The sequence below is a fragment of the Maniola jurtina genome, chromosome 5 (assembly GCF_905333055.1).
Source record: "Maniola jurtina chromosome 5, ilManJurt1.1, whole genome shotgun sequence".
Lineage (NCBI taxonomy): Eukaryota > Metazoa > Arthropoda > Insecta > Lepidoptera > Nymphalidae > Maniola > Maniola jurtina.
In genome coordinates this window covers 6,415,689-6,430,344 of record NC_060033.1, presented here as the reverse complement: position 1 = coordinate 6,430,344, position 14,656 = coordinate 6,415,689, and the positions used below count along the sequence as shown (strand labels likewise).

General features: G+C 36.0%; 1 protein-coding gene across 1 annotated transcript in view; it reads right to left on the bottom strand.

The window, feature by feature from the left end:
- Positions 1-14,656, bottom strand: part of LOC123865412 (Down syndrome cell adhesion molecule-like protein Dscam2) — a 154,788-nt gene that overhangs the window by 46,811 nt on the left and 93,321 nt on the right. Inside the window, exon 7 of the mRNA XM_045906412.1 lies at positions 1,037-1,070. Within this exon, the coding sequence (XP_045762368.1) occupies positions 1,037-1,070 (34 nt within the window). The remainder of the gene's footprint in view (positions 1-1,036; positions 1,071-14,656) is intronic.

Here is a 14,656-nt window from a genome sequence, read left to right as displayed (position 1 = left end):
CTCTGAGAACAAACATCCCTTTAATGGTGGACGCCGAGGGAATTTGTCTGCAGTGACGTGTTGAGATGGCTGTTACGTGATCTCATCTGGGGTAACATTTAGGAATTGTTTTTTTAGATACTACTTTGCACTAATATTCTTTTTGTCGATAGCTAAGGACCACTTTATTCTAATTTTTGATAACAAACTATTGGAATAGCTATTACGTGATCTCATCTTAGGTCCCACTAAAGAAATGTTTTTTCTATAAGCTGTACTGTTCTTCTACGCTTTTACAGCTTCCCTCGATAGCTATAAGGGTCATTTCTTATGTTTTCCTTTTTTTGCAGATATAGCTTTATTGTGTCTGCAGATATAGCTTTATTCAGTTGTCTGTTACGTCTTTTCTTATCATAGGCAAGGTACTTACAGAAATGTTTTATCTTAATAGGAATTTTCCTGTCAAAGGCTGCCTTTACATTAGAATTGCTTCCAATTCTATATTAAATATTATTATGTAGCGAAGAGCTTGTGTGAAACCTATCAGTAGAATTACTCCATTTTTTTAGCATGGCATCTTAGTTCAGGTGAAAATACGTTTAATAAGCTAAGCTTAGTTTGTCCGTGTTTTGTGGGCCATGACTGCTCAGCTTTCCTTTATTTTCTATGCACAAGCGACTAGTTGTAGATTAGCGAAGGAATTTTAATTGAAATTTCCTCATAAAGTTAAAGTGAAATTTGTTTAACAACTTCCACCTAGAAAGGATAATTTTGGTTTGAGAATCTACGAGCGTACTTTTGACAGGAATATAAGTAAAGATACCTATACTACTAAGATGTACCTATACTATTTTTAGGCACTATTGTTATACAATTCTATGTATAAAGTATTTATGTAAAACCTTTAGATACGGTCGGAATGATATTTTACTGGTGCACTACATATTATAGAACACTACATAAAAACGATATTATATTATCACTCATGAAAAATAAAAGGAGATATTATATGTAGTGTGATCACACTACATAATATACACTAGCACAATACACTTACCCGAATACAGAGTCAGTGTAGTGGAGTCTGGTATCTGGAAAAATGGAAAGTTATGATTAGACCAAAAGTTATACCTATTAAACATAACATAAATATTATACTAGAATAACACACAAACTACCTCTTAAATAAACACCTTCGATAGAACACAAGTTTGAGAAAGTTTCCTTTCTACTGTCAAATGATGAAAATTAAATCAGTTTTCCTCTGAAGCTTGGATACACAAAGTAACAAAACCTGAAAGTAATAAAATAATCAGTATCAAGTAGATTTTAATCAAAAGTCCATTCAGAAAGTAATAGAAGCATTCAAGTTTTAAAGTGTTCAAAAGTTCAAACAATATAAGCAACTTAGCAACTTCTATTTGAAACGACAACTTCGTATCTTACAAGATGCTGGAGTTAGTTGATAGTAAAGTAGATAACATTTTAATGTGTTATCTTGTTTGTTAAACTTAAATATTCAGACCTAGTTTCATTATAGGCCAACAAAGTGTCGATTACAATAACATAATTTTTGTAAGACAAAATATTCTTAGTAACAAGAAAATTGGTGATCTACATAATAGGCTAACTAACACTGTAATAGGCTTGCGACTCCTACGCTCGGCCTCAGAAGGTCCAAAAGTAATTTATGGGAATGGGTACCTATAATCTTTTATAACAAAATTCCGCAATCAATTTTGAGTTTGCCTTTACACAAGTTTAAAAATCTGTAAAATTTATGCTCCAGAAAAAAAGCATGTTATATAATCGCAGATTATGTAAATTATAAAAGAGCGTGGATTTGACCTGCAGCTCGCTCCAGCAATGTGCAGGAATTCAATTACCTTTATACATGGCATATTGTATATCAAACATTTGAAAAGAGCAACCGCCGAGTTTCTTGCTGGTTCATGCTGGAGCATGACTAATACTCCCCTTTCCCCTCCAATTAAGCATAAAGCATATGCCAGGAGTAGGTACGACAATAGTGAAACGGGTGGGGTTTGAACCGCCGACCTTTCGGAATTCAGTCCGCTTCTCAACCGTTGAGCTATCGAGTGTTATAGGCTATGTAGATAATGCAGACGAAGTCGCGGTTTAAAGCTTGTCATATATAAGGGTACTTTGGTCCCTTCATTATTAATTTATCATGTGTAATGTTTTGGGGTTAGCTGGAGTGACGATCTACGCAGAAATTCTCAAGTCACTCAAGCATAGGGAAGTTTTAGGGTACGGTCTCTTTACAAGCTATATACTTTTATTTACCGAAAACTGTATCTATTTGCTGCTTGTTTTCGCCTCGGCTAGTGACAGCTATTGAGGCTGGAGTTCGCCGAAAGCTACATAAACAACGGTTGCTAAATCAGCTGGTTATTTCGAAACCGTCGTTTAAACAACCGTTTTAATATTTACTGTTCATCACGAAAAAGTGTAGCATGGTTACTAAATCGGCGGAACACCATCTGTTCTTAGCTACGCTGCTGCTACGAACGAACGCTAAAACGCAATGCGTTAGCGAAGACACATTGTCATTACTATTCAACACAGCAATTTGTGACGCCTATATTTAGGAGCATAAAATAAAATACTTTCAACTGGAAAAGTACAACAACGCTATGGGGAAGATAAACTACACTATTGTTCTAAATTTTGCCAGGTAGTAACCGGCCCAAAACAACTTCGGGGCCCCGAACGTCACAGTCGTGATCATGTGTCCTGCACGTGTTGGACTGTTGATTTTTTGCTGTCGTGTTGCCGTAATTATTTGTGCGTGCATTTAAAGATGATTTTAAGAGATTCTAGTGTTTAAAATACATAATTTCAATATTAAAATGGAGGGCCAAAAATGTGTACAAGTGATTTTTCAAGTGACGACAAGCGCATCAGTTCGGAGTTGGTTTTAAAATATCAAAATATAGTGCAAAGTAAGATAAGTAATTATTTCCAACCATTACATTAAACACTTGTTGCAGGCTACTGAAATGAACAACGCAAAGACAAATCAAAATAATCTAAATTGATCTGCACACAAAGGCACAACAGATGTAAAAATGTGGGAACCCCGGTTAAACGACCCTTCCGAGCTCGGTTAGGTAAAACGACCGTTTTAGGGCTATAAACCTCGGTTAGGTGCTGGTGAACAGTAAAAATCACTTAATCAGCCGGTTTTCTAATAATCAGCCGTTTTAAAAGTCGGCGAACTCCACCCTGAGAAGGTTATTCCAGAAAAATAAACAGTCCTCGCACATGGACGAAGCAGACAAACGCTAGTAATTGACATATGTACGTAGCTATATGTATATAGCTTTCTATCGCAACAAAACTGATTATCAAACATCAGCCTTATCAGCATAATTATTGTCAAGCCAGGTTATTATTATTTACGTTGGGACTAAGCCGGTATTAAACTTTGGCAATTATTAAGTCACAAGCGGTGTCCAAAGTTTGATAGATAAGCCTGTACTTATAGTTTGGCAAGATTGAGATCTAATTATATAATTTATAAATTTTGATTTTGACTTTGATGGATCGAAATTTCATAATTTCCGAAAATACGGTAAATAATATGTTTTTAAAGCATTAGCAATAATAAGTAGTTTACTTTACTTTATATCCACTTCTGGACATAAAGTAAAGTAAAATATTCTCTATTGTACACCAAATTTACATAGTAATGTATAACAAAATAGATTTTACTTAGGTTTACACACACTACTTCGGCCATACTTAGGTTTTTGAAAGCGCACACCCTCCTGCCTTCTTTAACCATTCACTTGCCTCCCCCGTCTAAGGTCGTCGGTCCAACAGGCTGGACATCTTCCCACGTTGCGCTTGGCTGTGTACCTACGGTATCCACTCCATTCGAGTTTTCTTTCGAAGAAGTTAAACTATTTGTCGTTCCAACTTTTCATCTTTTCCGTTTATCGTCGAGATATCAACACAGAGTATTTCCAGACGGTTTAATATTAACGTTCTTTGTTCGATATCGTATATTCCCCATATACAATAGACACTAAATACTGTTCTGGAGGACATGGCAGTTTTCATTAATACGCAGCTAACACAATGCGCGCTTCACTAATGATCGTGATATACTGCCATTGTTCGCCGCTAATGAGATAGTATGTGATTTTTTCACACCTGTCCGGGTCAATGGACTTATGAATTAAGGTAATTGCTATTTGACAAATCGCAAAAATGCTGTACTTTGAAGTAAATTGTTTATTTTTCTAAAGCATTAACAGCTATTAAATACATGCAATTAAAAACTTCAGTTTGTGATGATTATAAGGGCCTCTTTTTATTTAGTATACATTATCCCAATAAAAAAAAAAACAAGTTGAAAACATTGCTGTTCGCAACTTGTTCTGTAAAAGTTTTCTTTAACATCTTGATACTTTGAAGCCAACCTCCAGAAAATGATATGTTTAGGTTTAGCAATCAATTTTAACTGTTAGTTTTATACTAAATGTTTTTCGTTTCTTAAATAATCTAAAACTAACCAAAAAACTTCCTGTGCTATTTATTTTCTTGCAGGCGCTCTATGGAATTCAGTGTCCACTGGACTGTCATGGCGGAAGGACTGTGCGCGTCATTTCGTCGCAAAATATTATTTAAAATGAATTTAAGCTTATTATTTTTGAATGAAAGTTGTGTTTATAATCGTTGAAAAATAAAATAGGGATTTTTTCATTTCTAAATGAAGCCTGCTTATATACTAAATTTTATTCTAAAGTTACGGTTTTACCAGGTAAATACTCGGAGGTTGTCATAGATTATGATGACAGATAGTAAGTGTTCTAAATAGGTATTATACCTATGTTAGGAGATAGCGCGCCTCGTTCCGGGTGCCGTGTTCCGAAATGGATTTCGTAGTAGTGCAAGTTTGGTGCAAGCCCCACATGACGGAGGGGTATGCGTCAGGCATTTCCTGTGTACAAAAAAAAAAGACCTACCTATATTTCGGATCCATATTTCATCACTGACAATATGCACTATTCAAAGACTGTTCTTCAAGCATTGAGGAATTTTGGACAGAGACATCTCGAAGGTTCCCGAAGGCTGCCTGAGTTAGATTTGTCGGCTAGCTAGCTTTTTTCGAAATTGGACTTACTTAGCTGGATTGTGTGTTAGAGCTTTCTTATGAGATATTATATGTACATAATATAACCATGGGTCTCATAAGAAAGCTCAGATTCATGCTGCGGGCAATGGGGAGAGCCTAAAGGTTGGAACGCCATTTCGGCGGCCGTGTTTCCTGCCATATATACCTTAGATACCTGCAAGCCAAGAGTGAATAGGCATCTTCTAGGTAAGCGTGCTCCAACTTGGACCTCATCATTGCTTTCTTTAAAGCATGATTGTCGTCAAGCGCAAGCGCAAAGATTCAGGCGGCGCAAACCCGTAGCATGTGGAAGACCCTATTAAAGACCTATGTTCACTGTGGACGTCTGTCGGTTGATGTTGATGATTATGTCTTTAGTGCAAGTAGTTCAGTAGTTTCAGAGTTTATCGATAACAAACAAACAAACCTTTCCTCTTCATAATATATGTAGTTAGTAGCGCAAACTTGGAAAAAAATCTCGTGGACACTCTTTGATTTTCCGAGATAAATGTCATTTTACCTGACAGCCCTAATCAATTTTATCACTGATATTAATAACTAATTCATAACCGTTAAACCTAAGTGTCAAAATCTCGTTTTTCTAGTCGAGTTCCGTAGGCTCTTTGAACCCACCGCATTATTATCCCAAGAAAACCTACCATTAGATGTAGGAATAATGGAAAGAGGTCACAACCCTCAGCAATAAAGAATACGATGCGGAGAGAGATGTCACTCTCAAGGTCTTTAAATGTATCCATGCAAAAAACCACGTCGACTGGTTGCTCCGTTGCAGCGTGATTGAATATTAAACCAACAAACACACTTTCGCATTTGAAATATGGCCAGTGATTATAAGAAACAGTTTAAATCTCTCTCTGCTCTCTGAGAGACGTTAGGCAAAGTGAACACGAATTATGACACTTCTGTGTTCTTATACAAGCTTAGGTCTCTCAATTTTGTCAATTAATGTCAAATTTCTTTCTCAGATCAAAACCTAGTAAGTGGTTTAAATTCAAAAGAAGTTTAGGCCGTAGTTCTTTCTGGTCCAATGCGGAATGGCATACTTCACACACCTTTGAGAACATGGAAAACTTGCAGGTATGTAAGGTTTCCTCACGATGTTTTCCTTCGCCGTTAAAGCAAGTGATATTAAATTGCTTAAAACGCACATAACTGAAAAGTTAGTAGTGCGTGATTCCGGGATCGAACCCCCGACCTTCGATTAGGAGGCGGACGTTCTAACCACTAGGCTATGACAGTTTTTAAATTAAAGGGGTTTAAATATTTTAGTGTGAAGACTGGCCAACACATTTATTCATTACATGTGCATCATTTTCTTTTTTAGGGTTCTGTACCTCAAAATGAAAAACGGAGCTCTTAAAGGACCACTTTGCTGTCTGTCCATTTGTTTTTTACTTGGGCTATGAGAGTTGAGACCTATCTACCTGCCCATAATTCTAGGTTAACGGGAAATACCCTATCGGTTTTCTTGACAGACACGACAGACGGACAGACGGACAGAAAGACAGACAACAAAGTGATCCTATAAGGGTCCCGTGTTTCCTTTTGAGATATGGAACCCTAAAAACATTATGTAAGTATGCAAAGTATTTCCCTTGCAAACCATATTTAACAGTTGACATGTAGAGGTCATTGACTTTTCCTATCTTACTTTTAAGTTTTAATGCATTATTAAGTATTTACTGTTTTGACATGGTATTTAAATAATGGGTGATATTTATTTTATTTAATCTAATTCCTTTTAAAAACTTAGTAAGGCGCATTAATCTATAAAAACCTAGCCAGTTCATAGACTTACTATGTTTTAAAATGGTCAAAGCGACTTACTAGCTTTTAATTTTACTTTAATGTGGGTGTCCTTACAATACAACGGGACATACTATGAAAGTTAGGCTTATGACATAAAACGATTTTCGGAAAAATGACATTTACTTTGTTTTGATATGGGGCGGTCGATATAATTAGGTACTAGGGTAAAGGCTCGAGTAAATGAACAGATTGGACGTTTTTACATGTATTAAGAGCTGGAATAAAAAACCGGCTGATATACCTTTTTTAAATATTTTCTTACAAATTCTTACAATTTTTCAATTTCAATTTCAAAACCGTGTTCCGTTCAAACCGTTCAAAAGTGCGTGTGCGTGCGTTCATGTGTGTGTGTGAGTGTGTGTGAGTATATACTTGTCTGTATGTTTGTACGAGTGTTTGTGAGTGTGGTATTGCGTTGTATAACCACATGAGTAGCGAACAAAGTCAAAGCTTCATACAAGCGCGCTACGATAGGTACACTACTACAAGCTTGAGGCGCGTGTGTGCGTGAGCACAGGCGCTACGTCGCGTACGGAGAGAAATCGGTTTATACCGGCTCGGCCTGTGCTCAAGCTCAGGGGCTGCAGTACACGTCGCGCGTCGTGTTTTCATTTAATTTAATGTTAATGATAATAATTTAAATAGTGTTTAAAATCTATTTTCTTGAACTGTCATAGATTTTGTTCAAAATCAATATCTGAGGATCCCTAGGATCACAAAACAGGAAATTGTTACCAAAATTTAAAAAAATCGACGCCATTTTGAAATTCTTTGTTAATTGACCGATTTCGTTCAAAATCGATATTTAGAGCTCCCTGGGATCACAAAATAAGAAACTGTTACCAAAATTTAAAAAAGTCGACGCCATTTTGAAATTCTTTGTTAATTGACCGATTTCGTTCAAAATCGATATTTAGAGCTCCCTGGGGATCACAAAATAAGAAACTGTTACCAAAATTTAAAAAAGTCGACGCCATTTTGAAATTCTTTGTTAATTGACCGATTTCGTTCAAAATCGATATTTAGAGCTCCCTGGGATCACAAAATAAGAAACTGTTACCAAAATTTAAAAAAGTCGACGCCATTTTGAAATTCTTTGTTAATTGACCGATTTCGTTCAAAATCGATATTTAGAGCTCCCTGGGATCACAAAATAAGAAACTGTTACCAAAATTTAAAAAAGTCGACGCCATTTTGAAATTCTTTGTTAATTGACCGATTTCGTTCAAAATCGATATTTAGAGCTCCCTGGGATCACGAAATAAGAAACTGTTACCAAAATTTAAAAAAGTCGACGCCATTTTGAAATTCTTTGTTAATTGACCGGTTTCGTTCAAAATCGATATTTAGAGCTCCCTGGGATCACGAAATAAGAAACCGTTACCAAAATTTAAAAAAGTCGACGCCATTTTGAAATTCTTTGTTAATTGACCGGTTTCGTTCAAAATCGATATTTAGAGCTCCCTGCGATCACAAAATAAGAAACTGTCACCAAAATTTAAAAAAGTCGACGCCATTTTGAAATTCTTTGTTAATTGACCGACTTCGTTCAAAATCGATATTTAGAGCTCCCTGGGATCACAAAATAAGAAACTGTTACCAAAATTTAAAAAAGTCGACGCCATTTAGAAATTCTTTGTTAATTGACCGATTTCGTTCAAAATCGATATTTAGAGCTCCCTGGGATCACAAAATAAGAAACTGTTACCAAAATTTAAAAAAGTCGACGCCATTTTGAAATTCTTTGTTAATTGACCAATTTCGTTCAAAATCGATATTTAGAGCTCCCTGGGATCACGAAATAAGAAACTGTTACCAAAATTTAAAAAAGTCGACGCCATTTTGAAATGCTTTGTTAATTGACCGATTTCGTTCAAAATCGATATTGAGAGCTCCCTGGGATCACAAAATAAGAAACTGTTACCAAAATTTAAAAAAGTCGATGCCATTTTGAAATTCTTTGTTAATTGACCGATTTCGTTCAAAATCGATATTTAGAGCTCCCTGGGATCACAAAATAGGAAACTGTAACCAAAATTTAAAAAAGTTGGCACCATTTATAATTCTTTCTAAATTGACTGATTTCGTTCAAAATCGATATTTAGATCTATTGATCGATATTTAAAGATCGATATTTAAACTAGGCAATCACAACAAAAACAAACTTTACCATCTTGTTGAACAAATAACTATTGTTAATTAAATTGTATCCTCCAGTGCCAACCCTACCAAAATAGTTATAAAAGCTCGCTTCTTAGAAGCTTTGCCTATGTTTGCTACTCTGTGGTATAACACCATGTTAGTAAATCTTAGTATATTTTTAACCGACTTTAAAAAAAGGAAGAGGTTCTGAATTCGTCGGTATCTTTTTTTTTATGTATGTTCCCCGATTACTCAAAGACGCCTGGACTGATTTGGATTTTTTTTTTGTTTGATAGGGTATACTTTGCAAGTGGTCCCATATAAATTTGGTAAAGATCTGATGAATATCTTTGAAGATGGAGAACAGAACTCCTCAATGGATAAGAGCAAATTCAATTTTTTTTTTAATGTATGTTCACCGATTGCTCAAAGACGCCTGGACCGATTTGGAAATTATTATTTTTTTGAAAAGCTAGGTATACTTTGCAGGTGGTCCCATATAAATTTGATGAAGTTCTGATGAATATCTTATGAGATGGAGAACAGAACTCCTCAATGGATAAGAGCAAATTGCTCGCGATCAGTGTAATTGCTTAGTAAACAGTAGGGTTTTAGCTGGGCATGGCATATTATTATAGTACAGTGGGGCCACTAAAAATTTTGAAATAAAAAATTTTCAAAAGAAAAATAAAACCGACTTCAAAAACCACAATAACTTAAATTATTTTTTACTTTTTAGTGTTTGTGATTTTGAAGTCGGTTTTATTTTTCTTTTGAATTTTTTTTATATTTATTCTGGTATTCTTCTTTCTTGGATATGGATCCCTCTTGGTTATCCCCATTTCTCTCTGTCTTTGGTACTATCAAGCTAATTTTCTCTCGCGATTTGCACAATAGCATTAGACCAACGCGTCTTCGGTCTACCTACCTGTCCTTCTTTCATCTGTAAAAATCGATACAATATGACCATTTACATTTCAGTTTTAGGGCATGTCTCAAGGTGTCTGTAGGCTTTGTCTTTTTTCTTATGTCTTCAATTCTCACTTTGAATATTTTTTGCTTAATTTATGTAACTTGCCATCGCCCTTTAGCAAGTCACTATTTCTTTTTATATTCTTTGTCTGGACCCATGTTTGGCTGGCATAGGTAAGGCATGGCAGGATGCATGTATCTATAAGGGATCTTTTAAGATGTACTGGGTAAGCTCCTTTCATTCTTTCCTTTTGTGCCCAGTAAAACAAGCATACTCGGGCTACTTTGAGAACCCATTAGCAGCTAACAGCAAGGCCTGGACTCCAATTTTTATATGTGGAAGCTGTATTTCCTCGTTGCGTTTATGAGCAAATAAGAATAGTTAACTACTTTTACTAAAAAAAAAAATTATTATTTGGCCCGAACCATCTAAACACCATGATGATTATTATTTCTGCGTTGTGAATATTACCAGAAGAAACAGCAAAAAAATTGTTCCAAGCGGCTCTATTGTAACTTGCAGTCTGCAATTTGAACGATTCTGACTTCTGGTGATAAATCTGTACCTCAGCCCCAACCCAGTACCTCTAATCTACCATTTCAAGAACTTTCAGAAGGTAGTGACGATGTAGTGACTTTTTTACATCTCAACTTAGACCATTCAATCAAAATTATTTGGATCACTTAATGAGAGATCTTAGATTGTCTAAAAAGCATCAGAACATGTGGCTTCTCGGCTCAAAGGAACAAATCTGATAACATCAGACACTTGTGTTACGGTATATTATTCTCACTACTCTTAACACATTCAGTAGCTGATGTTGCACTTCCAGCGACTTGGATGCAACAAGGGCGTTAAGTTTCATTTTCTCTGTAGTCATTTGGACTGTTTTCCAGAAAATTTAGGTGACTTTCAAACTAAGATAACTATACCAAAGGGGATAATATCATATGAAAGGGCTCTATTATACATTCTAAAACAGGTTTTATTTATTATTATTATGTAAAAGAGTTTTTGATTTATCGCGCAAAATGTAGAAAAAAATATACAATAAGTCAAAAACTGAAAATCTGACAATTTTTTTAAATTCCAAGCCGAAAATATACTTAAGAATTTATTAATAGGAATCGAGAGTTTATGCACTAGATAGAGTTCGTTCATTCACTGAAATTCCCAGTTCATTTACTGGCAATTTATCCTTTTGTTAAATAAAATAATTTATAATAATTAATACCACGCATTTTATTTGATTTTTTGATATACTGTGTACAGATACACAAAAAATAAAAATTATATATAGAACAATTCTCATATATCTTAATTTTAGGTCAAAGTCAGGGTAATCCTTATTCGTTCATGTACTGGATCTTTTACCCTCCTACGTCAAAATACTAAAAGTCCGCGTAAATTTCGCAGATTGAAATGTCTGCTTGATTAATTGTCAATAGAGGGTCATGACATGTCAAAATTGCTAGTTTGAAGGTGAAATCGTCTAAGTCATTCGAGATGGTTTTCCTCTTAATAGCCGTAAGGGCTGATTTTTAAGTTTTTTTTTACTTGTGATCTTAGATGTTTTCGTGATCGTAACGGAGACTAATAAAAACAACGGCGTTTTGACAAAAATGGGCTTTTCGGGAAGTATATTGTAGTTGAAAATTACGGCGGAAGAAGTGCCTACCTATTATTCGCCTTACAAACTATTTAGATTAAAAATATGTCTATTTCCCCGCTTTTCGCAGCCTCATACGCATCGATATAATACTATACTTACTTTCCATTTTAGCGCCGGCCTCTTTATAGTTATAATTAACAAAAAATAAAATATATTCTAAGTCTCTAGTCTCTAAAAAATTCTAAGTCCTCGTCCGTCGTCAGCCCGCCATCTAGCTTTTGTCTCTCACCCTTAACTCTGCCGTAGTGAAATATGATCCATTAAATTAAGAGCTACTCTAAAAAAGCCCAGTTTATAGTCCTTTGGGGAACGATACATATAATATTTGAACGAGGAAGAGGTCGTAAGAAAAAATTACCTAAAAACGAGTAATGCAGTGGGGATATAAAAAGCATTTCCTAACTCATCAAAATACCAAAATCTAGAGCAAATAGACAAGGACAACAAGATTAAGAGGGGTCTCTCCGTCACTCGCTCCATACAAACGTAGTTCCAATTTCATTTGAATACCAAGCAACCAAAGTCCATGAAATTTTGCAGAAAAATATTCTAGAAACTAAAAATTGCATGGAGTAGGTAAGTGACGGAGAGAGCCCTGTTAAGCATCCATTTTTAAGTAATGTCAAGGCAAGGTATCTTGGAAAGGTTACCGTATAGATACAATGATTAGGAATTTTGTAATTGTTGGTCTGGTCTGGTGGGAGACTTACCACCACCCTATTCGCTACCACCCTGCTAGCAGAGCCATCTTCCATAACCCTTCCAGGTTAGCCCGCTTCCTTCTTAGACTGCATCGTCATTTACCACCAGGTGAGATTGTAGTCAAGGGCTAACTTGTATCTGAATAAAAATTTCAAAGAGTAGGTACGAAGAAGTCCCTAATAATATACCTATGAACATTTTCAATATTTATTTTAATTAAATCCTTCACTAGATAGTCCGATGGAGCGACATAAAGGACAGTAGTTGGAAAGCACAGCTGGTATTTCCCGATTTCAATTTCCTGTCTATTTCCGTGCGCATGTGTTCTACACACACGTCAATGTGTTCGTTCACTATATTTATATGTATATACACCTACTGGAAAACCGGATATTTTGCGGCCATAGGTTCGACGTTTCATACAAAAGCTATTAAAAGCACGCCAAAATGACTGTTGTAAATAAAAAAGTACGATATATAAATATAAAAGAATTTGCAATTGAGCATTGTAGAGTCCATCTCCTGAGAACGCTCCGGTGTCGGAGATGAACTTACGTTTAGTGTCTTTTAGAAGAATTGTGTAGTATTGTGTGGTTGGTGGTGGGTAATGCTTGCTTGGTTGATTTCCTGCATGTTTAGCAGTGGGAGGGCTGATGGCGGGTAACGCATACTGCCCGTTGTACTATACAATATGTGTTTTGGCGGGTTAAGGTGCCCACGCACCACAACTGCACTGCAGCGGAACTGCGCGTCGCGTCAGCGCCCCGCACGATATTCTCTCCAGCCGTGACGCGCGTACGTCACTGCCGCGCGGAAGTGCGAACTAATTTTATTGTTCCTTGTGATGTCCAAGTGATTTGCCTGAGCTAACTTCTTCTAGTTTTATTTTTAGTGAACATTTGGCTTCACAACTACTCCTATGTATTAAGAATTCATACTTTAATGTCACAAGAATGGATGATTTTTGAAAACAGAATAAACATGAATGTTCAAGAGAATTTTATACATGTTAGAGTCTAGACATATTCTAGACGACACGACGCAACGGTTGATCATACAAAACTTTAAATACCACATTCATTTTATAAAAACATACGAGAGAATATTTCAAAAATCCCCTTTATTCGAGCTCTACACCAGATACTTAAAACTATTCCCTACAAAAGCAAACAGAGTCGTAAAACAAACATGCTCATCTATCCTTTAAGTGTAAGTAGTATTAAATATAAGTCTAGCCTGAAGCCCTTCATCATAAAATATGCACACTCAGCATACGTAAACACTATCAACAAATATGGCGTAATTAGAGAAATTTACTTGGGATGGAGGGCCACTAAATATGCTGCTGTAAATACGTTAAGCGTGCTCCTTGATTGTGTTTGCGCGGGGTTTGCAAAATTTGTTATGCTGATTCGAAAGGAGTTAATAGTTTCGTTTGTGTTTACACACCCACATACGGCTAGGTACTTAAAAGAATATTTTCAAAATATAATTTCAATGTAATACTTATATTATTATGGTTAATTGGGAAAAGCTAGTATTTAAATAAAATCTTCAATTCCAAAAGACAGACAACCTACTTTACCTACTTACTTTCAGTAGTATTCAGCAAACCGGTGATCAAAAATTTGTTTCTTTTTCTTTTTTGCCAGATAACAATCGAAATACCCACGACCTCCATGGCGAAATAGTGAGCGCTGTATTCTCATATGCTCATCACACTAATATTATAAAGGCGAAAGTTTGTATGTGTGTGTGTGTGTGTGCGTATGTTTGTTACTCCTTCACGCAAAAACTACCGGACGGATTTGGCTGAAATTTGGAATGGAGATAGATAATATCCTGGATTAGCACATAGGCTACTTTTTGTCCCGGAAAATCAAAGAGTTCCAACGGGATTTCGAAAAACCTAAATCCACGTGGGCGAAGTCGCGGGCATCGGCTAGTATGCTCATAAATAGAAGGTCTTGGATTCGATTCCTGGTAGGAGCAGTAGGAAGTTGCGAATAAGCGTGCCGATACGATGCTGCATAGAATCCTTTAGAAGTGTTTGATATAACTGCCCTACTCTTGGCAGGTGAGCCCACTTCCATCTTAAACTTCACGTCCTTTACTGCCATGTAACGCCAGTTTAAATCACAGTTAAGGGCAAATTAAAATAGAACGTTTCCCAATACCCGCCTGTTCCGCAGCCTCAACCTATCTCCATATA